The following is a 22585-nucleotide window of genomic DNA, read 5'->3' as shown; positions in this document are numbered from 1 at the left end:
AAACCCAAAATTCTCCAAGTGGCTCATAGAAGCAAGTAGTTCAACTGTAGCAACTTCAGAGTATCTGGACCCTTGCTGCTCACCCTTCTGATATCAGCACCTCACAGGATACTTCAAGGCAGAACAGCTGTGTCTGATTATCTGTTGCCATATCCTCCCAATTTCCTCTTGCCTCTCATGCCTCACCCTCCCAAAAGCCTGCTAATTAATTTTTAAATTGTGTAAGATATCGCACATGATTTCTTTACAAAATTCTATATACCCAAAACATTTATACATGTTTCTTTGTATATATGTAAATATACTATGGCACTTATCCAGATATATGCTCTAAAGTAACCAGGTAAACTTATTCTTGTAACTTTTGTCCTTCCTTATTCTTTTTACCAACTCACATCCCAAAGACTTGTTACTCTGACTATTTTGTGGCCTAATACTTAGATTGTAGAAGCTTTGGGGAAAGGACCATGTGTGTATTTATTTGAAGTGTGTAACACGCTTCTGGGCACTATGGGTCTTACATTTCGATATGTAATGGATTAACTTGCTTACAATTTTGGTAAAATCAAACTTGGTACAATCTACTGATACAAGGTGTTCTATAACAGCTAAATGTTATTAAAATCTATTATGTAGACAGGCCCTGAAATCAGAGAATTCACAAAAATGCATTCACAGCTCTCGACCTGATTTGGCAACAGCTACTTGGATTAAGAAATATTGTGCATTTCTTCTCCAAGTAAAGCATTACTTTCACTCATATTTTTGAGACACAATGCTTGATTATTCCTCGCTGTGCAAGAATGATTATATAACAGTATGATGTCTTAAGCATGACTCATCTAAATCACTAAATTACACTAGTGCCCTATCTTTCAAAACCACAGTACCTTAGCACATATAACCTGTTACTGTGTTAATTATACAATGAAATATCAAAAGGGCTTCTTTTCTCCTCCTCCCCCAGGGTTATACCAAGTCTATTGATATCTGGTCTGTAGGATGTATTCTGGCAGAGATGCTCTCCAACAGACCCATCTTTCCAGGAAAACATTACCTTGATCAGCTGAACCATATCCTTGGTAAGCTTTTTATAAAAAGTAGTTTCTGTTTCCACAGTTGTCTATTACCTCACTGGTGGATCCCTACCAACACCACCAGGCTTGGCCACCCATTTATCCACCTCTCCAACAGCTGTCTCCATGCTTTCTTCCACTGTATTATATGTATGGAATACTCTTCCAGAAGTGTTCTGCAAGACCACTACACTCTCCATCTACATACTTCTGTTGTGATGCCTACTAGAAATGACCACCCTAGTTTGAGGGGCAGTTGAGGATAGCTAAATCTTACTTATATCGGAAAACACTTTTAACTGGTTTAGAACCATAAAGTTCTGCATGTTATAAGCCTATGTGAATGTGGGATATTTTTATTGTTATCCTTGTTCCCTCTCTCCCTTCCCTCCCATTATTTGTTATAATCACATTGTGTATCTAGAGTAATGGGCCTTTAGCCTGATTGAATCCCCTCGATGCTATCACATATATAAATTAGTAATAATAATAAAGAAGGATTCATACAGTATCACTTTACTAAGTGAACAGTCCAAGCCATTTCTTTAAGTCAAATAACTTTTCTGGAGAATGAAGAGATGATCTCTTCTTTATTGTATGGATGATGATATTAAATTGAATATTACAAAATAAAAATTGAGATTAATTTTTAGTTTACTTGTTGAGAATCAAATGTAGTTCATTTCATATTTGGTAGTACCTATTTTTCTATAAGCTGATCAAAAATCAATTTTTCCATCAGACTGATACAAGTCTAATATAAAAATATGTCTGTGGGTGAAGATGAAACCTGGTCAGAATTTTGTGAAAGCTATTTATATCAAATTACTTCATCTATAACTTTTTCTTAAAATTAATCTGAGCAGTAATAACAGAGTAAAAGTAGAAATCTTTGAGTCTTATCAAAAGCTTGTAATGTGGCTGTTTCAATGTACTTTCCATATGAATGAAATTATTTTGTATTTTTTAGGTATACTTGGATCTCCTTCTCAAGAAGACTTGAATTGTATAATCAATGTAAAGGCCAGAAACTACTTGCTTTCTCTGCCACACAAAAATAAGGTACCATGGAACAGGCTGTTTCCAAATGCAGACCCCAAAGGTATTTTATATTTTTGCTCTGTTACACTTGTCTTGATTTTTAAAGATGGAAAACAACACAAAAAGCAACCAATGGTGGGATTTTCAGAACTGCTTAGGGATTTGTACACCAGTTCCTAGTAAAGTTAATGAGCATTTGGCATACAGATTGCTTAAACTGCTTTAAAAAAATCTCATTTTAAAATTATAGATAAACATGACACTTAGTTTTTTTTATCAACTTTTACCTCCTTTTTAATCCTGGATTAGCAGCATCTATCCTGGCCCCTCTATTTACATCAGTCTGGGAAAGGGAAAAAGTGCCAGATGAGTGGACCAATGAGGTTATAGTGAAGATACCAAATAAAGGAACTCTCAGTGATTGTAACAACTGGTGTGGTATAACACTTTTATCTGTGCCAAGCAAAGTATTGTGTAAGATCATAGTCCAGTGTATATCAGAGGCAGTTGATAGCGTTCTCAGAAAAGAGCAATCTGGTTTTCGGAAAGGGCATTGGATGCACAGACCAGATCTTCACTCTACGAAACATAATAGAACAGAGCTTAGAATGGCAACGGCAACTCTACATAAATTTCATAGACTTTGAGAAGGCTTTTGATAGCATTCACAGGACCAGCCTATGGCACATTCTGCGGGCATATGGAATTCCTTTCCATGTAATCAACATAATCAAAAGCTTCTATTTCAACTTTACATGCATTGTTGATCACAGTGAGCTCAGTTTTGAAGTCAAAACAGGAGTAGGTCAGGGGTGTGTCATGTCTGCAGTCCTCTTCAACATTGCCATCAATTGGGTAATGTGGCGTATAACAGAAGACATGCCTAGAGGCATTAAATGGACACTCTTCTCCTTCCTTGAAGACCTGGACTTCGCAGATGATGTCACTCTCCTATCACATACCCAATACCATATACAAGAAAAAACAACTTGACACAACATATTCAGCCAGCAAACTGGACTGAAAATCAACCACAATAAGACAGATATCATGACCTTAACCTCACCATCACCAGTACGGATAGAGGATTATGTTCTCACCAATGTAGAAACATTCACATACTTGGGCAGCACCATCAGCCAGGACGGTGGAACAAAATTAATAAAGCCAGGAACACCTTCAGGAGCTTAAATACAGTCTGGAAATCATCAAAATACGACACCAAAACCAAACTCAAGATTTATCAGACCTGCGTACTTTCAACACTACTTTATAGTGTAGAATACTGGGGAATGAGAAAGTATGACATGTCCAAATGAGAAAGTATGACATGTCCAAACTGTCTTCATTCCATACAACCTGCCTCAGAAAAATCCTCCCTATCTTTTGGCCCAGAACAATATCAAATCAAGATCTATTGACACAGTGCAGCCAAGAGGATCTGAGCACCATCATTCCCAGGAGGCATTGGAGATGGATAGGTCATGTGCTTTGGATGGAAACTGATTCCATCACCTGAATAGCAATAAGATGGACACCTGAAGACAAGCGAAAACAAGGCCACCTGAAAACAACATGGCGAAGAGCTGTGGAAGCCGAGCTGAAAAACCTGGGGCACAGCTGGGGAACCATTGAAAGATTTGCCAGAAACAGACAGGAGTGGAGGAGTTTCGTCGCTGCCCTAAACGCCAGAGGCGTAATAGGAACATGATGATGATGATGCCCTTTTTAAACTCATTGGCTGTAGCAGTCCATATTTCTCAAAATTGGTTTCAATGAATTTGACTTCAGTATATAAAATGGAAATCCCAATTTTCCATCATCGAGGAGTTAATATGTTAAAAATTGTTAGTTGTCTTAAGTGTTGGAATTGAATTTGAACCCAGAGACCCCAGTTCAATTTTGAACTTACTGGAGGTCACAAATGAAAAGTAATCTCATCTCTGTTCCTGTTGGATGTTTTTGTATATCACAAAATCATTGTACAGTTGGATAAGATTGGCAGATTTTGTCTGACCTAGAACTGCTTAGTTACCAAAGTGATAGGCATCTTAAAAATACCTCAAATATTGTTTTGTGTTTCAAGATAGAGATGCATTGACAGAATGAAGTTTTCTTCTTAGAGTACTTGCTCATGTCCATTCCATATTAGGTGTGTGTGCTCGCCACATGCACCGATGCCGGAAGTTTTTCCCTCAGCATCCGTTGGTGTTTCTTCACTTGAAAAAAACGCATTGGTTCATTTTGACCTTTAGGATCCATCTTAAGAGCATCTGGAAATAGCTGCTTCACTGCCAGTACACTCCTCTTCAGACTGGCCATCAGAGCAGCAGATTATGCAGTTTCTACTCCCAAATCTCAGTGAAGGAAACTGTAACAATGGGTGCTAACCTTGCACACAGTTCAAGAGATGTGAAGCCATCACAAGAACAGTAGAATTAGAAACAGGATGGAGCTACTGGCAGCAAGGCTGTATCATGATTTCAGGCATACCTGACAACTTCAGGTATACAAGTAAACAGACAAGAAGAAGAAGTCAGTTTCTAATGCAAGAAGCAGAAGAAACACTGTGTCCTAAAAGGCAGATTAAACTACAGAGCAGATTAGTAGAGCAGGTAATCCACAAATCAAGGGGACTAGGACCTGAATGAGACCTTACAAAGGATAATATCCATTCTAGAGGACCCCAATTTATTCTCATTTTGCATCATCCCAAAACAGCAAAGCAAATAAATATTTACTTTAAATGAGGGAACACAGGCTCGGGCAGATCTTGGCATAGCAACTGCTATCTAAGTCTCCACCAGTTTAAGAAGTCTTAAAATGAAGAGATGTTACACTCATCCAACAGTGACCAGGCAGAGTAGGTTCTGCTCCAAAAAAAGTGTTTAATGGTAAACAACTTGATAGTTGTATTTACCACTGCTGAGACCAATTTGCCATCCAGACTCATTCTACATAAGTTTAGCAGTCCAGCTACTTTAAAGGTAATATTGGAAAGTCAAGGATTTTTGTTTAGGCAGATAACTGACATGATTCTAAAATTTGGAGGGCAAAGTAGGAAATCATCAGTTGCATCCTTGTGGATGTAGCTTAGATTCAGCATAAGTTCACAGAGTGCAGAATGAATCTCCGAACCCTCCAGACCACAGATTTAAATTTCTGTGGGATAGTGTCAGCAGACTGGAAACCGAGTTACTGTGGGTTATGGTTAACAGCTCTGAATACAATAATCAGATGGTACAGGAAAGAGCGTTTTGCAGGCATCTGTGTAGGGCTAGGATCCTAAAATGGAACACAGCGCAATAGCTAGTTGAGGTTGTGTCCATTTTAGAATTTAAGTCTGGGTTTACAAAGTACGCGCTAATCCCCTATTTTAACTATAAAGGTGGATTCTAGCTCCCCTAACTTTTGCCAGAAGGGTGTCTGAGTTAAATATTCTTAGTAGTGGATCAGGTATATTTCACAAGGACAATTATGCACAAAGGAACTCTATAAATGTTCTAGCCCAGTGTCCTAGTACAGGTCAGGTGTCTATACGTTGGTCCTGTTAATCACATCCTCCAAAATTTTGGTAACCCGGTGTAGTATGGGCAATTGAACTTCAGTCTATCCAATTCACTCAGTGTAAAGGAAAGAAAGTAGCTAATGACAAAGTGACCAGTTGAACTACAAACTGTATGTATATGAGAGACATTCAATCAACAAGGAACTATCCTTCTCTAGAGCTCAAAGCATTCTTCATAAGATTGCTGACATGCACTAATTATGGAAATAAGCAAAACTGCTACATATTTCAATCCATATGTTTACCAAATATTAAGCTTGCCTTATCTGACTCATTTGGTAAAAGCCCTAAAATGAGTTTTGTAGAAAGAGTACTTGATCCTTTCCCTCCCTATTGTGGAATCCTGCTAGTTACATCCCACATATACATAATTGCCAGAGCAATTAGGAGAAAAATTTGGTCATTACATGTACATTTTTCATTGAACTAATGTTAGTCAATTCCTGGTTCACCCTCAGATCAGGACTCAGAACCATAGTTTTGAGAAGAGAACTGGTTAAGTGGAAAGCACGCTGGGTCTGTGTTACCAAAGGACTAGTATTTAGATTATTAACCAGTTTTTATAGTTTCACCGGCTATTTAAATTAGTCTGAAATACAGTTGGTAGGAATTTCTAATGTTGCCTGCCATATAATTCAGTTCTAATTGCCTTAACATTCCTTCAGGGATAGGACCCACTCGCATACAGAATTCAGATGTACTTTTTTACAGAAGAAATTTATAGTTAAAACCCAGGTTTTTTTATCCCTTTGTTTTGCATGTCCCCCACAGTGGTTGTTCTGTGTTCGTTGACTTTGCACTCACTTTGAGTGGTACAGAATGTGCTGGGTTTGTAAAGTCCATAAAACTGTTGATCTACGCTTCTAAGACATTGGTGGGCGGAGAGGGTAAGACTTCAAGAATTCAGTGTTGAATAAAGTTGACTTCCTGAATCCCTAGAGACGCATTCCTTATTCTAGTACTGGTCTGTGGTATTATGAATATTGTAAACCTAATATATTCTGAGACCTCTCAATATGAACAGGAAATCAATGATCAGAGAATAGGAACTTGAGGATATGGAATGGGTAATAAAATAAAAATTTTGGCATTCCTGTTAACTACATTTGGCTAGTCTTCTGCTCCTATTATGGGTAAGCTGAAACATTTTCACATTACAATTAGCATTTAAAACAAAGGGCAATATTTGTGTTAGACCTCAAATACCAGTGATTGTATTATTTTTAATATAATAGAACTTGCAGCATATGTTGACTTTTTGTTTAAAAAATTATTTCTCCTCTTAGCACTTGATTTGTTGGATAAAATGTTGACCTTTAATCCTCACAAGAGAATTGAAGTGGAGCAAGCTTTGGCCCATCCATACCTGGAGCAGTATTATGATCCAAGTGATGAGGTAAAGGATTTTTTTTAACATAAATATTGTAGATGATTGTACAAGAAATCAGAGAAGCCCTTTTAAGGATACAGTTTATATAGTTGGATCTTGAAAAATTGCCAATAGTTAAATTATATAAATCAGTTCTATATTAAAAATTGTTATAATTGTGTGTGTACACTGTATCTAAAAAAATCACAATGCTTATACCAGGAAATATTTGAATTGCAGTTCCCTTTGGGACTTTAGAACAACCATATTTGGTTGCAGATAAATGGCGAGTAATGTAGTTAAGCTAAAATTTTACAATGTGGGTACTTTAAATTGAGTATTTGTTTAGGGATTTTAGTATGGATTTAGTAGATTAATTCTGGGAACCTAAATTTGAAAGTTTGTCAGAAATCTTTAAATACTATGTGAGTCTGGTCACACTTAGGCATGACTTTATTAAATAATGGAAAAACACTGTCTGACGAATCAAACCCTAAACTTAAAATTATATTGGGCTTGTGTTAAAGTATAGTTACAGAAACAGAGCCATAAATGACACTTAACTAAATCCCTTGCTATTTCATTGTTTAGTTGAGTACTTGCAAATTGAGTTTAAAGTTTCCCCTTCAAGGTAGTGTCTGTATTTCTTTCTATCAAAACAAAACAAAAAATTTAAAAGCAACAAAAGGACTGTTAGATTTTTGTTGTTTTCACTCATTTTACTATGAAAGTCTTATTGGATGGTGCCTTGGCAGTGAGCACATTTCATAGTGTTTGTAGTATATTTGCAGGTTTAATCTTGCTATAATGAAAGCAAATTTGCTTGTATTTAGAGAAATGTATTACTAACTTTTCATTATGGAAGATCTACTTAACTTCAATCCTAATTTAGAATTTATATTTAATGCTTGGAAAAAGTTGGATTAACTCTCTCATTTCTGCTATGACTTTCCCACTTTCATTTATTTTAGATTTTTTTCAGTTGTGTTGTCATGTTCTCTAGATGTAATATGAAAAACATATTGGGTAGACAATAGGAAAAAAGACCTAAGACCCCTACTATGAACTATTATCCCATAATGAACTACCATGCCTCCAAGGCGTGGGGGTGGGAAACAAGGTAGCTGAGATTTGCCTTAGACTTTCCAGAAAAAAATCTACCTTGGCATAAGATCTTGCCAGTGAAATTTCAGAAAGATTAGTTTAGTTTTGGTGATGTAGGGGAGAGTGGAAGTCAAAATTAGGTTTATAATGGAAGGTTAAGTGTCTCTCTGTAATTTGTCTTCAGGTAGCTACTCAGCTACAAGCTTTCACTTACTCAGATATTTGTGTGGTTTAAGTTTTGAATAGCTGTTCACTAAGAAATTTATTTAAATCTTGGTAGAATCTGATATAAAAAATTAATCATGAGACGCTTGTGCTACCAACTTCAGACTATTTGCTGTCTTAACATTTTCTTGACAATTTTTTGTTTTTAAAAAAATACTAATGTCTGTTTTTTGCTTTTTTTGCTTTAAAGCCTGTAGCTGAAGCACCCTTCAAGTTTGACATGGAATTGGATGACTTGCCGAAGGAAAAACTGAAAGAACTAATTTTTGAGGAAACTGCTAGATTCCAGCCAGGATATCGATCTTAAATTGTGCATAGGTACATAATGAACCATGTAAAAGAGATAGAGGAATGATAGAACTCCACGTAGTTATTAACGCAAAACTCATAGCTTGTCATTTCATTACTATTGTAAAGCAACCCCTTAACATCTAGTCATTGCTTTTAGAGTACTGATTTGACCTCAGTCATACTGTTTTAAAGAAATGGGTTTAATTTTCTCTGCAATGTTAAAATGCCTACTGGGAATTCAAGCAATTTCTGACATGCTTTTTATTTAATTTGTAGATTACATTAGAAGAGTGAAATTGAAATGGTGCTTGCTTTAACAAAAGCTGTGGCAACACTGATATTCAAATGTTATTCAAAAGATCTCTTAAAACATATCAGTGTAAACTTAAAATATTTCAAAATCTTGTTCTAGGTTGTTTCTATTTTAAAATAAACATATTACAATAATGGAAACATTAAATAACATAGAGGCGAAATATTGACCTAAACACAACAAGAATGTTTTATTGATAGTCATCCCAGTTTGTTTGAAAATACCTCCAAAATATTTGAGTATGTAATTCACAGAGTCATCTAAAAGATTTTATATTTTCATTTTGATTAAATTAAGACGGTATAAATCATTAAGATTAAAGTCCAAAGTACTTTTGTGCTGATTGCTATTCACTCTCTCCACTGGCAATTTTTAATAACACATTAACCCCCGCAAAAACAAACACAACTGAAATTTGCAGGAACAATCCACCTCATGTATAACTTGCTTATAAAGTCTTGCCCACTCTCCTTTATCTACATCTTTCCTCGCCTGGACTTATTTTGTAATGATCCTCCTTTTTTTTTTAAATAGGTTTAAAGTATATTAATGTAAAACTTTCTTTTGATACCGTGAAATTTACAAGTCTCAACTTCCTGCAGAATTATTCAGATTTACTCAGAGAATCCTTGACTAAAACTTTTCTGTGATGCTGATAATTTAAAGTACTTTTAAATAGGCCATTGAATGAAGATTTGGATTGTTTCATGGAAGTGGAAATTAAACAAACTTTTACCTCTGGATCAAACATGAATACAGCTCAAATTGTCTGTTCTGTGCTCCTATGTAAAATTGAGTGTATTGATCTGAATCCAGTTCAACAGCTGTCCACCACAACTGGCATTCTTGTTGGTAGCCTCAAAAGAAAGGCCAAGGATTTATTGAGCCTGAGCATTATCCTTATCCATAGAGGGAGTTCCTGCTGGTCAGGATTCAGGCAATGTGTCAGGGAAGCCTCTGTGCCACAACCAGTGCTTTACCTGCACTGAAAATAGGATTTCAGTTTCCAGCATGGTTGATCCAGATCATTTTCATGAACACTGACTCTGTGTGTGTGTGTGTGTGTGTGTGTGTGTGTGTGTGTGTGTGTGTGTGTGTGTGTGTGTGAATTTAGTGACGAAACTTGTGGAAATGTCGACTGTTATACCACGGTCACTAGCTTGAATAGGCAATTATTTGTGTACATTTGTACAACAGAATTTATTTTGAAATTTGTTCTTTTAATGGCTTCTAGTTTTTGTTTACTATATTAACATAGCTAGCATTTATACCTTTAAAATGGTTAAAATAGCCTTATTTAAACCTAGATTTATGTATCTTCAGATTAACTTATCCTCAATGGGTTGCAGCTCTTATGAAAAGTCAGGCTTCACCACCAATAAAACTAAAGACTTGTGGCTCCAAGACCTTAATGATGCCAGTCTCCCTTCCACATTCCACAACGTTAGTTCTTCCTGAGAGGTAGTCACAATACAGGTCCCTGCTTCTATGGAAAAAGTTTAATTAAAACATCTTCATAGGAAAAATTTAAGAAAAATATTATTGAGCTTTACTGCAGCCTAATACTGCTGGGCCATTCTGTTTATATGGGCAGAAGAGTCAGGCCAACTAATTAGGCTGTCACTGAGAAGCGTACTGAAATAGAGCCTCTTTCAGAGTGTTTTACGGAGGAGAGAGTGCTTTAGTGGTAAATTGGGTAATCTAAACATTGAACCATTGATGCTATGAAAAGTAACTCAGAGGAATGTGGTCTCTTGTTCAACCAGTGTCCTGAAACTTCAGATAATGAGGGTTGTCTTTGCTTCCAGGAAATAGCAAGTAGCAAAAACAGCCCTTGTGTAATTCCTATGATAGGAATTGATTTCTATCAGCAAGTTGGGGGAAGGAGGAACAGTGGGGGTTTGGTCACCAAGAGTGCCCACTGTTGGGAGGAATGCAACTTGATACTTCCGTGGACCAGAAGCACCTATTGGTGCTGAGGACTTGTCACTTAGTAGAGAAGGAGAATCACCTAAGGCTTGTCTTCACTAAAAAATGTTACTGTTTGAATAGCGTTGTGAAGAATGGAGTTGGTTGACATGATGATGAACATCAGCTAGTTTAGTAATATAATCACAATAAGCTTATATAGTGCTGACTGATCACTCAGACCAGTCAGTCATGATCAGCATTGTCAGCAGGTCCAACTCTTCACCATTCTTTTAACGCAAGTTTCTAGTGAAGCTCACCCCCTAGCAGTTGGTTTAAACTTTACGATGATACGCCATTCCCTTGGATGTCTCTTTCCTGTCTTCTCTGCTCTGTCAACCAGATGGATTTCTCCCATTTTTAGAGTTTTTACATCCAACCTTAGCACTAAACTACATATTTTGCAGCAAGTATCTGTGGCAGTGGCAATGAGAGAGGCATCTTTCCCTTACAGTTGTTTCTGTGCATCTGTTGCCAAGTAGTAAGGATGATTCAGAAAGACAAATCCAGTCCCATTGCTGTAATGTATGTGGTCTTGATGAATCTAAATTTCTGTCAAGCCTACAGTACTTTCAGAGATTCAAAATCTACTGTCTTGAGCCTGGTCTCTGGCATTGACAGCCTATATAAAAGTAGCTGATATTCTTCAGTCCACAAAAGAATGTACATAGTTAGTTACCTGAAAAAAGCTTCTTCCTGGGTAGTAGTCATTGTCAACTGTTTTCTCTACTATACATACTAGACTTCCTTGAGGAAGATTTACTCAGGTGACTGTCCTGCAAATGTTAGGACATGCCACCAAGGCAATGGCTTGTTGAAAGAACTCCTCAGAACTATAGTTTCCCCATATTTGCCTTTTAACTGAGTACTGCAAGCTGGATAGCTTTGCCTTCAGTTAGGTGATACATTTTAAGAATGTTGGTTCCTGTTGAACTTCCTCCCTGTTCTGTTTTTAGTACTGATAGTAAGATTCCATCAGTTTGGATTGGTGGATCTGAGGGTACGGAAATATGATTCTCTTAATCTTTCATTATTCGTAAATATTTTTGCATGTCAGTTACAGCAATCTAGAACATCCTCCTGGTAGTTTAGTATGTTTCCTGTGGGTAATCAATTAATATTAGGAGTTCTGAAAATTTTCTCTTTTAGACAGTTTGTCTGAATACCAGGAAATCTTCTATAGAACACGGCCAAAAATGGGTGGGATTTGAAAATCTTATGACTATATTGGTACTGCTGCCTTTGACTTTTGTAATTAGCTGCAACTTATCAGTCCGAATTCATGTATGTGAGATACAAAAACACTGATAATTTTTCTTATCTTTAAATTACAATTTCCTGTTCAGATCTCCTTCATTAAAACATGTTTTGTTTTTTTGTAGGACAAGGACTTAAAGGACTGGGCATGCTCAAACGTTGCTGTTCCTCTTCCCAGTTCTTGTATCCTTGGTCATATCTTATGGCCTATCTCAGCTTATCCACTAACTCCTTTGAGCCATTCAGGAGGGCAGTTACTGGTAGTTTTGGCTTTTTATGCTTTCAATTAATTCTTTAAGTCTGAAGAATTGTTATTGACAGTCCTATCCGTAATGCCCATTGTTGACCTGTTGCAGTACTGTACTATAAGTACACCCACTGCTGACCATACTTTAACTGCTTGCTTTCTGGTTTGAAAGATGCAGTAGTTCCTTTCACTCCTGTATCATTAACCAAGCAGATAACTCATTAACCCATAGAAGTTTGCACCATGAACTGTGTTTTTCTGATTTTACTGAAGTCACTGCCATTTTTTAGGGAAAGCTACTATTCAGGGCACTTTAAGTCAGTGACATCCCAATTTTTTTGCACTTCGCCTTTATACAGTAACCATTTACTCACAATGGGAACTCATTCGTATATACGCCATTACAGATTACAGCATAGGCCACATTTGCATTAATCTTGCTTATGCACTTGTTTAGGTTTCTTATTCTGTACATAAAAAATTCTACAAAGCATATTAGTGAATATCTAGGAATCCAACTTAGTTAACAGAATTCATCTACCCATCTAGAACATTTTTTCCTATGTAGTGAAAAAAATCCTACATTTCCTCTGCCTTTTCTAAAAAGATAGTGGATACTTGTACCATTCTGGAGGTATAGTACTTCCAAAGTTCATGCTATATGTAGTGTTTACGAGATTTATGCAAAAAGAATGAAAGTGGCAGCTCACTAATATATTTATTCACTGTGTGTTGAAAGATTAATAAAGAACACAATGGTATATTTACCTAATTATGAATGTTTTCCTTAGTAGAAGGCATCCATATGCATTAGTAAGCAGAGAAACCAAAATGTGCTGTTACTAAACTGTCTACTTACTATATATACCAATGAAACACTTCATATGAGGGTGATTAGTTTATATAACATTTGAATTTAATGAATAACATTCAGGGTTCTTCCTGAGAGAAACACTGCATCTTTAAATGAGAAAGTTTGAATTTACTTTTGCTACTACTGCACGTCAGCATCTCAAGTTAATTTCTTGCAACCTACGTTATAATGATTTGTAATCAAGCCTCCGTGAGCTCGTGACGTGAAGTACTGTTCTCTTGTCAAGTACTATCAAACTTTTCTGATAATGCTGAGTTAGGACAGCCAAACAAAGCTAGCACTAAATCATGTTTAAAACTGTATACCTTTTAATGATATTTTCAAGTATTTGTTACTGAAATTGTATAATGTGGAGTTTCCTAGATGTTCTGTTCCAGTGCAGTGCCTCCTTTTCTTTCCCCACTGCTCTCTGTGGTGAGAAACTTGCCTTGTTTAAAATAATTACTGTGCCCTCGCATGACTGTTAAAGCTTTCTGTGCAAAGATGATTGTCTAAGTGCCACATGCCTATGATTGAAAAAAAATCTATTGTTACCTCTGAATTGTGTTCAGCTGAAATGCTATTCAACAAATAACTTAGGAAAACTAGTTTTATTTTTAGCTTTTCATTTCTCTGCTGTCTTTTCTCATTTTATTTTGGCAGCAGTGAAGAACGGATTGTATAAAGACTGCCTGCTAATATGAACAAAATGCACTTGTAATTCATGGAAATAAATTTAAATCTTATATCTTCACATTAATATTAAGAATTAGTTTTTGGTTTCCTTTTGGATAATGTGTTTGAATGGAAATCAGGTTCCGTTTGTTACTGTAGTGTGTATATAAGGATGCTTGCTGGTATGTTATCCCAGGCTTCCTCATAGCACTTCTCTGTCTGCTTTTCAAGATAATTTAGAAAGCCATTAACTTAGATTCTCAGTTTATAAGGGTGCTTACCAGATATAAAATTCTGAATTTTCATTTGTTGTAGGTGTTAGTCTGCCAAAACTAATTTTTAATAAACAAGGATTCCTCTTCAAAGGGCATTTTCTGCTAGAAAAATCCTGTGGTCCATGAATATCTTTGTTGCATACAATATATATTAAGAGCATTATCAGAACACTGCAAAGTTGATCATTTAATTGCTGGTATAGAGCCTATGCTAACAACTTTTCTACAATACTGCACTTGACTGTTGATACTAGTGTAAAAATCTCTTTTGACGTTTCTACGCATTATATCTTTACCAAAATACTTTCCTTGCTCGGTTTCTAAAAGCTAAACTATATCTAGGTGCCTGGACACTTGCATGATCATGGTCACTACAGGAGTTGATTTGGAAAAATATGGAAAGAAGACTGTTATTGAAACATTTAGTTTGTAACAACTCAACTTTAATTTATTAAGGAAGAGCTTTGGCAGCTTATTTCATGCACCCCTTTTCCCATTCATCTTTTAACCTTTTTCTTTTAAATATTAGATTTTTTAGTATTACGAATTTACTGTCAAGTTGCATCTCTAAAAAAGAGAAGCCATGGGTTTGATTTACTAACATCTGGTGCTTTGGCGCTTTCTTCCTTAGCTATTATTGCTGAATCAGATTGGCGTGAAACCACTAACTGCTTTCATCAAAGTGTCATTGGATGATGTTGAGTTGAACTCATTGTCTCAACTGCAAAAGCATGATTTTGTCAGGTTGGAGAATATTTTAAAAGAAGGTGCCTATAATAACAACACTGTTTTGTGAATTATTTCATCACTTCATGCTTGATTTTCCTTGCCTATTCTGTGTATTTGTAGATTATATTTCTGGAAATTCCCATAGACTAGCAGAGAACCGAAAGGCATATTGTTATTGATGTGACACATATGATATGCCTATTAATAGTAAAGACATTTTTCATATAAGGAATGTAAACGGAACTATCAAAAACATTCCAACCTTTATAGATAAAGAAATGCAAATACATAAACATGTAATACAAGGAAATTCTGTTTTGGTGGCTCTGGTGATAAGCTTTTTGAGCTCTGCTTTCATGACTTTGGCATCAAAATTCCTCATATCAATATTTTAGATCGTATATAAAATTTGGAGTGTGCAATCCACAATACAGGGTGAACAGTGTAATGCACTATTTGCTTTCAGGAATTGGGTATGATTACATGGCCAAATGAAACCGTAGATGAGTTAAGCATGGTTATCCTTAATGAACAAATGAGAGGAAAACCTGTTATTGCTGCCACTGTAATGTGCTACAATATATTTATACCATGTCACACACAATCTGCTGAATAACTATACCGTAGATATAAACTTTTATTAATATATTTGCTTATGTTAGTGCAGTTTATGTAGCCCCCTGATTATTGATAAACTTATTGATTGATTTTACAGCCAGTGATATGGTATAAATATATGTCCCTGCAGACATACAGATACGCACATGATTTGGGTCCCTTGCATAGTACTTTTATATTTGTACAGCAATGTCTTCAAGCAATCCCAAATTTTAGGGGAAATATTTTTGTAAATGCAGTGGCTTAAAAACGGCACTGAACAGTCCTTTTGCGTAAGTTTTGAACACATTGGTCTTTCAAATGGTTTAGTTGGTGATGATTGAAATACATCACACTAAGTGTACATTTAGTAAAATGAAGCTTACAATGATACTTGTAGCATGTGCTGGATCAAAACTATGTGATGCATTGGAAGACATTTAAAAGTTGGAATATCTTTGTAAATCCAGAACAAATTTGTAAAGGTTCGAGGGGATTTACTTATATTGTTGCCTTTTCTTGTGTTGTATCAGTGTGTAGAACACTCTTTAAAAAAAAAAAAAAAAAAAAAAATACTCGAACTGCTTTGTATTTGCGTTGTACTGTTGGTGCCTTCTTAGTCATGTACCCCAAAAGTCCTGCATAGCTAACTTAGTTACAATGGTAGGTTTAAAAGACAAAACAAAGGAAAATTTTATAAAAATCATTTTCTGTATGTTCTTATTCATTATATTGTAACAATTAAACATTTATATTGTGACAGAGTTGTGATTTGGTTAATCTGTATAGAACAATTGTAAGTAGCAAAGGTTTATATTTTGTCTTGATTCTTTTGATGTTGTAAAGGTACATAATTTTTTTTCAAAATCAGTTAACTGAATGTTCTGTTTGTTTCTGGCATCTGACTCTTGTAAAAACAAATGCAAAGAAAATCATTAAATTGCGTTCCTGTATTACCAGTGTAGCATAGTATTGTGCATATATAGAATGACTGGAATTTCACTTTTTAATACTAATTGCAACCTTTTTACAAATCACCAATACATATTAGCTTATTACAATTTTATTTAAAAATTGACTTTATCAGTTTAACCTTTTAATTGGTGACTATAACATACATTAATCAAAATATTCTTTAAAAATATACAGGAAACTGATGTTTGGGGTTTTGGGGTCCTCCCTCCCTTCTCCCCCTCTCCCCATACATAAGTACTGTATACCTGGTTGAAATGAGAACTTGTGGTCATCCAAAAGTTGATAGGATAAATTCCCCACCAGTAGGCAGACCTTTGTTTAATGTTTGCAGCAATAAGGTTAAAAAGGCATCAGGGGCTTTCAAGTAAATGCTGAATACATTGTAGTGCAAATAAATTCCAATGTATGAGGATTCTTTAGTCCTTTTGATACTTGATATTAATACATTATTTACACTTGTATAAGAAACTCTGTTGAGGAATTTGTTGTTACATTCAACAACTAGCATTTTGGGGTGCTAGTTATTCAAACTAACTTTAGTTACAAGAAAAACAGATGCAAGTTACTTTTGCATCCCACTCTTTGGCTTCCTTGTGGAATTAGAGTCAGGCTTGTAATTCTGCTTGTGATCATGGACATGTTGCAAAGGAGTTGTAATTACATTCCTATTCCATTTGCCTTCGGATCTCTTATCTTTAGCCTTTTTTGGTTAACCTAATGCCTACTGCTTTATTTTTTAATCTTTCTTTGTTAATCATACTGTTTAACTTTATTAACATTAAAAAATATCAAGGTTTTGCCTGTGTAAAAGGGAGTTGAGTCAGGGTTATGGTTTGAAATTGGTGAGGGCAGTGTGAACTTAGCTGCTTTTCGTCGACATAACTCTGTAGTGCAGACCTGACCTGCTGTAATGGCACAGTGTATTTTGTGATTACATAGCAAAAGAATCTGCATGGAAGCTGCTCCTGGATCCCAGCTTTCACTTGAACAGTTTCTTGTTTTTTAGTTTGTGCAAATAACTTAGAAAACATGAGTATAAATATGCAGTGGTGCCTGTCAGCAGAGAGCCTGAAACAAGACAATCTCCGTAAGTAGTAGTTAGCAGAATTACCGTGCATTCTCCCTGTGCTGTTCCGTGGAGCCAGGGAGCGAGAAGTAAAGTCCCATTTGCAGTCAGGCAATGGGAAGAATTAGAAGTGTAGGCTGGTGAAATAGGCAGTGTATTAATTACATCAAATCTTAATGTATTGCTCTTTTCTGTATTAGCAAGATAATTAGATGGAAGACCCAAAGAAGTGTTTAAGATTCAGAGGTGCTGTATCTTTTCCGTAAATCTGATGTCTCTAATCAGCACTTCAGATGGTTGAAATACCTAGAAGGGATTTCCTTCAGGACTGTTCAGCTTGCACAGGTTTTACTCATCAGGCATGCAGTAAGTGAGCTAACAAGCTCAGTTATCCTCTGAGGAAGCTTCATTGATTACTTTTTGATATTAGTAGGATCAGGGTCTTCAGTACAGTCGGATTCTGAACTGAAATCAAAGTATTTGAATTTGGTTATTTCCATTAAACCTCAAATTTTCTCTATGGTTGTCCTCTTTATTAAAAATAGTATTTTGAAGTCTTTAGGCCATTTGATGGAGCATTCATTATCCTGATCCATACATACAGAATCTCTTCATTATATGAAAAGGATTATAGACTCATCCTGACACACCCTAATGCGCAGACAAACCCCTCAATGGGAAAGTTTGATGCAAAGAGCCTCCCTGAATTCCAAGTAATTCAGATCCACAGGTCAGTATTGGCATACGTATTGACCCAATAAGTTCAGGTAGGTCACTTGGATCCAAAATCCATCTCTGTTCTGATAGAGAAGCCAACTCAACAGATGAAGGTGATGTTTTGTAGGAATATTATGGAATCTTCTAACATTTCTTGAATTCGGAGCAGTTCTTGTATTCAGCACTCCTATTCACTGGGGGATTCCCCCACTGCTCTTGGGAACTTTAGCCTCTGAGGAACTAGTCTCTGGATCAGATTCTGAAAAGGCCTTCTACTTCAAATGCTCCCCTTCTAGGTATTTAAAATCTTTGTCGCCTGTGTGTAATGGACAACTATGTAAATGGTTACGGCTGCTCACTTCCTAACCACTTCCCTGCATTTTCAAGACCCATCTTATCCCCCTTGCTTTTCCCCCTTCCGTGTGAGGTACTGGTATGACAAGTCAATTTACATGCAGTCATTGTAGCTTTGCAAACAGTCCTTGTAGCTTCACATGCCAACATGTGCAGAATTAGTTCGTGGTCACAAGAAGGTTGTATTTCCTTTTGGGGAAGAGTGTTCTCCCCCCACCCCAAATAAGGTGCCAGTAGCACCTAACAATCATAGTGACTGACATTACATGCATATCTTCATAGCTAAAGCTGTGCTAATAAAAATTAACATATTTATTGGGGCATTTTTACAGCTGCCACCTTACCTACCAAAGGCAGGACTTTTAGATCATTCCAGAACAGGGTGAGCTTTCCCACTGGCATCCATCCGGAGCAAGAACTTCAGTACTGTCATGACAAAGGACAAATCTACTAATTAGGATTTGTGAACATGGCCTTTGTGTCACCTTGGACTAAAGAGGGGAGGATATTTAACTAGTCATCTGGAAAGCCTTAGCATCTTCAGAAGGAAAAGACCATGAAGACCATGTGTAAGAAACTTTTGCTTATGTTCTTCTCACTCAAGCTCTTTCAGATGAAAAAAATTCTGAAGAGCTCTCAGCCACCTTTCTGGAGGGGGCTTCGGGTTGGGGGAGAACTCCCTTCCCCAAAAGGATTTGGCAGGAGGCTCTTTTACATTTCTCTTAATGTTGGAGCCAGATTGGGGGCATATTTTGGAAGGGTAGTCCTGTTTCTATCCAGTTAAACTCACCAGCTCTTCTTCAAAGGATTTTGAGAGTTTACCAGTCTTCTACAGCAGAGGTCAGTAGAGATAATTATATGGAAAAGAAAAGGTTACTTTGCATAACTAGTTCTGAGTTCTCCGCAATGAGTTTTGTGAAGGTTCTCTGCAGAGCCACACTGACCTATCTACTGACCTCCACGCGCTTTCAGCATTTTAAGATTAAGGGTGAAAACCTGTCCTCACTAAAGTAGATGGAAAGACTCTGTCTTCAGTGGGACTAGAATTTCACCCTAGACATCAAACAGACAAAGAGAAACTGAGGATGTTTGGGGCCACAGGCTATTATTGCCTCAGAATACTATGATCTGCAGTTAGGACCCACAAGTGTATTGAATGATTCCAAGACTTGAGAGATGGCACTCAATTCCTACAGTGGGGATCTGCAGAGATTTCGCATTCAGAGAACTCTAGCTCGACTGTTGGTAAGTAGTTTTCCTTTCTCTTAAGTGCCAGAATAGCCTTCGCTGTAACACTTATAACCCCTGAATAGGGGTGAATTGTTTTCCACTGTTTGTCTATTAAAGATATTTTGATGGATTCCCACTTCTGTTAAAGGGGGAATTTGTTATTTGATGGTTTTGGGACTCATTTTGGTAAAGATGGTGGCTAAAGCTTTTACAAAATAGCTTTTCAGATTCCTCCTACATCAAACACTATGTAGCTGAAGATCATAGTTAAAAACAGCATAACGTTCCTCAAGGTGTTGCAAAGCTCTGAAATGGAGGCTTTGGGAAGCAAAGAATGCTTTGTGATCCATCAATAATGTGAAGAGACACAGCAGCTTGCATGCTGAGTGACATTTGGGAACTTTCTATGTTTGAAATTCTTCACGTGGTTAACATTCAAACTCTTAACTTGCCCCACCATGCAAAAAGATACAATTGGCCCCAAGATCACTATTGTGTGTGTTTGTATGTATACAAATACATTTTTAAAAATGTCTCTCCTACACTATTAGTCTGTTTTGATCACTCTTGAGAAATCACAACACTAGCATGGTCCAGGCTGTCTCAGACACACAAAGTAAATTGTTTATCTTGTTTGTATAAATAGTAGATCCTTTGACCACCACACTTGGTGAAGCTAGTCCTGGCAGATGTCAACTGTAGGCTGGGCTGTCAAAGGGCAACTTTTAGTAGATGTGACGCCACTGCAGACCGTGCAATCACAGCTGCTTTAACTGGCACGGTTGTAAAATTATTGTGCAGGTGAAAGTGAATAGCAATAGAAACTTAAACAGCTTAAAGCTACTGCACTGAAAACTTGTCCCAGATAGAGGCAGTTTGATCTAGTGGACAGATCATAGAGATGGGAACATAGAATTTTGATTCTAGCTCTGCTCATAGAACTTGATGAGCAACTCACCTGCCCTCTGTTCCTCATCTCTAAAATGGAAATAAATATTACTAGTTCCAAGTATTACTGACAGTTATTTCCACTGTACTTCTGGTAGGTTGCCCTTTCTTTTGATGGTAGGTAGCTTAGTCTCTGTCTCAGATGGCAGGGGATTCCTTTAGCATAGACATCTAATTGTATCTTATTTACTTGGTAGGGAATATGAACTGCAGTTATCATTAATTTTAGCAGAGCTAATGCTAGACTTGAATACAAGTCTGAGAGAAGAAAGGTCAGAGCATTTCCTATCTAGCCACAGTGCTTGTTATAGAACCTTTGAAAACTATACTTCTGCGGTAAAAAGGGAATATAAAAGCATCCAAAATATGTTAAAACTTGAATTTATGATCACTTAAAGATTTGGCATATGCCTTTTTTGGTTCGTTGTGATGTCTTAAGTCCTGAAAGACTTTTTTTCCTACCTTTTTAAAAAAAAAAAAAAAATTAGAAAGTCACTCTGTCTAGGCTGGAGTATACTGACTTGAGAACTAGTGAAATAGACGCATCACAAAAATGAGTTGAACAATCAGGTGAAGGATTTTTAGTCGCTGTTTTTAAAACTTTTTTTTTTCTGACTCTTGTTTCACTTCAGTGACTGACACGTTTGGTAAAGGAAGTGTTGGTTAAAGCTCTAACTTATTTGCCTCTTCAGTTGAAAGTATTAAAACTAACAAACATCTCTGAGACCTCTTGGGTGTTCACCAGCAAAACAAAGGAAGACCAAACTTGACACTCCTAATGTTTCTAGGGTTTTTTAAGCAAAAACTTCAGCCTTTTTATTAAAACATAAAAGCCTTTCAGGCCTTCTTTAAATAAAGAAATAACTCATAAGCCAATTTTTTTAAAATCCTTTGTAGGCCACTTTTTAAGCTTAAATATTCGGATGAGTTTTGCTAAATTCTGCTAGTATAAGTGGTATAGCTTTCTGTTTTTACTTCAAGAAACTTGGCTATACGTAGGTTGTTATGGAAAACATTATGAAGCTAAACATGAGGTCACAAGATGCTCCATATGGGGAAAGGGGAACTGTGGTCAAATGTGGGGGAATAGAGTCAGGTCATAACTTAAATTAAAGTTCAGCTGTAAAAGAGAGGGGGTTTTTTCTGTCATTGAAAATAGTAGCTTGGGGAAGGTGGTATTTTAGGAGAACTGTATTAGACTATTTACAGTTAAATTGCTGACATGTTTCACTGCACATTCCTTCAAGCATAATGTAGTGTTCTAGTGTTCCAAAGGTCTGCATGATTCAAGTGTGATAAACTTAATCACTGGTTTTCTCCTTGTGACAATAAGTGGTATGGTACCAAAAGCAAAAGCACAAAGATATTCTGTATGCAGTTAGTAGTGGAAATAATAATTACTGTGCAAATTCTGTTTTTAAAAGTTGCCTTCCCATTGTTTTGTTGGTTGTCACCAGAGCAGACTATGTTGGTTTGACAGTCTCTCCAGGCTATTACAGCTGTGGGGGAGAGTGTCCTGACTGTCATTTTTTGTTTGGTTTTAGGGAGCTGCTACTACCATTTAATAGCGTTTACAGCACACAATGGTGGCTTCTGGTGCTATTTTAAATTTGTTTCTTCTGGTATAACTGTCTTAAGGTAGCTACCAAACTTTATTAATGGGTCTGTAGAGTTTCTCCAGACCTGTACCTACCCATCTTTCCTCTG

General features: G+C 36.5%; 1 protein-coding gene across 1 annotated transcript in view; it reads left to right on the top strand.

Moving 5' to 3' along the window:
• MAPK1 (mitogen-activated protein kinase 1) overlaps positions 1-16545 on the top strand; it is a 46959-nt gene extending 30414 nt beyond the window's left edge. Inside the window, exons 5-9 of the mRNA XM_034790953.1 lie at positions 968-1082; positions 2047-2178; positions 6972-7081; positions 8574-8701; positions 12338-16545. Of these exons, the coding sequence (XP_034646844.1) occupies positions 968-1082; positions 2047-2178; positions 6972-7081; positions 8574-8690 (474 nt within the window). The 3' untranslated portion in view covers positions 8691-8701; positions 12338-16545. The remainder of the gene's footprint in view (positions 1-967; positions 1083-2046; positions 2179-6971; positions 7082-8573; positions 8702-12337) is intronic.
• Positions 16546-22585: the final 6040 nt, after the last annotated feature.

Source organism: Trachemys scripta, chromosome 15 (genome assembly GCF_013100865.1).
Source record: "Trachemys scripta elegans isolate TJP31775 chromosome 15, CAS_Tse_1.0, whole genome shotgun sequence".
NCBI lineage: Eukaryota > Metazoa > Chordata > Testudines > Emydidae > Trachemys > Trachemys scripta.
Note: the sequence above shows the minus strand (reverse complement) of the source record. Positions and strands in the feature narration are given on the sequence as shown.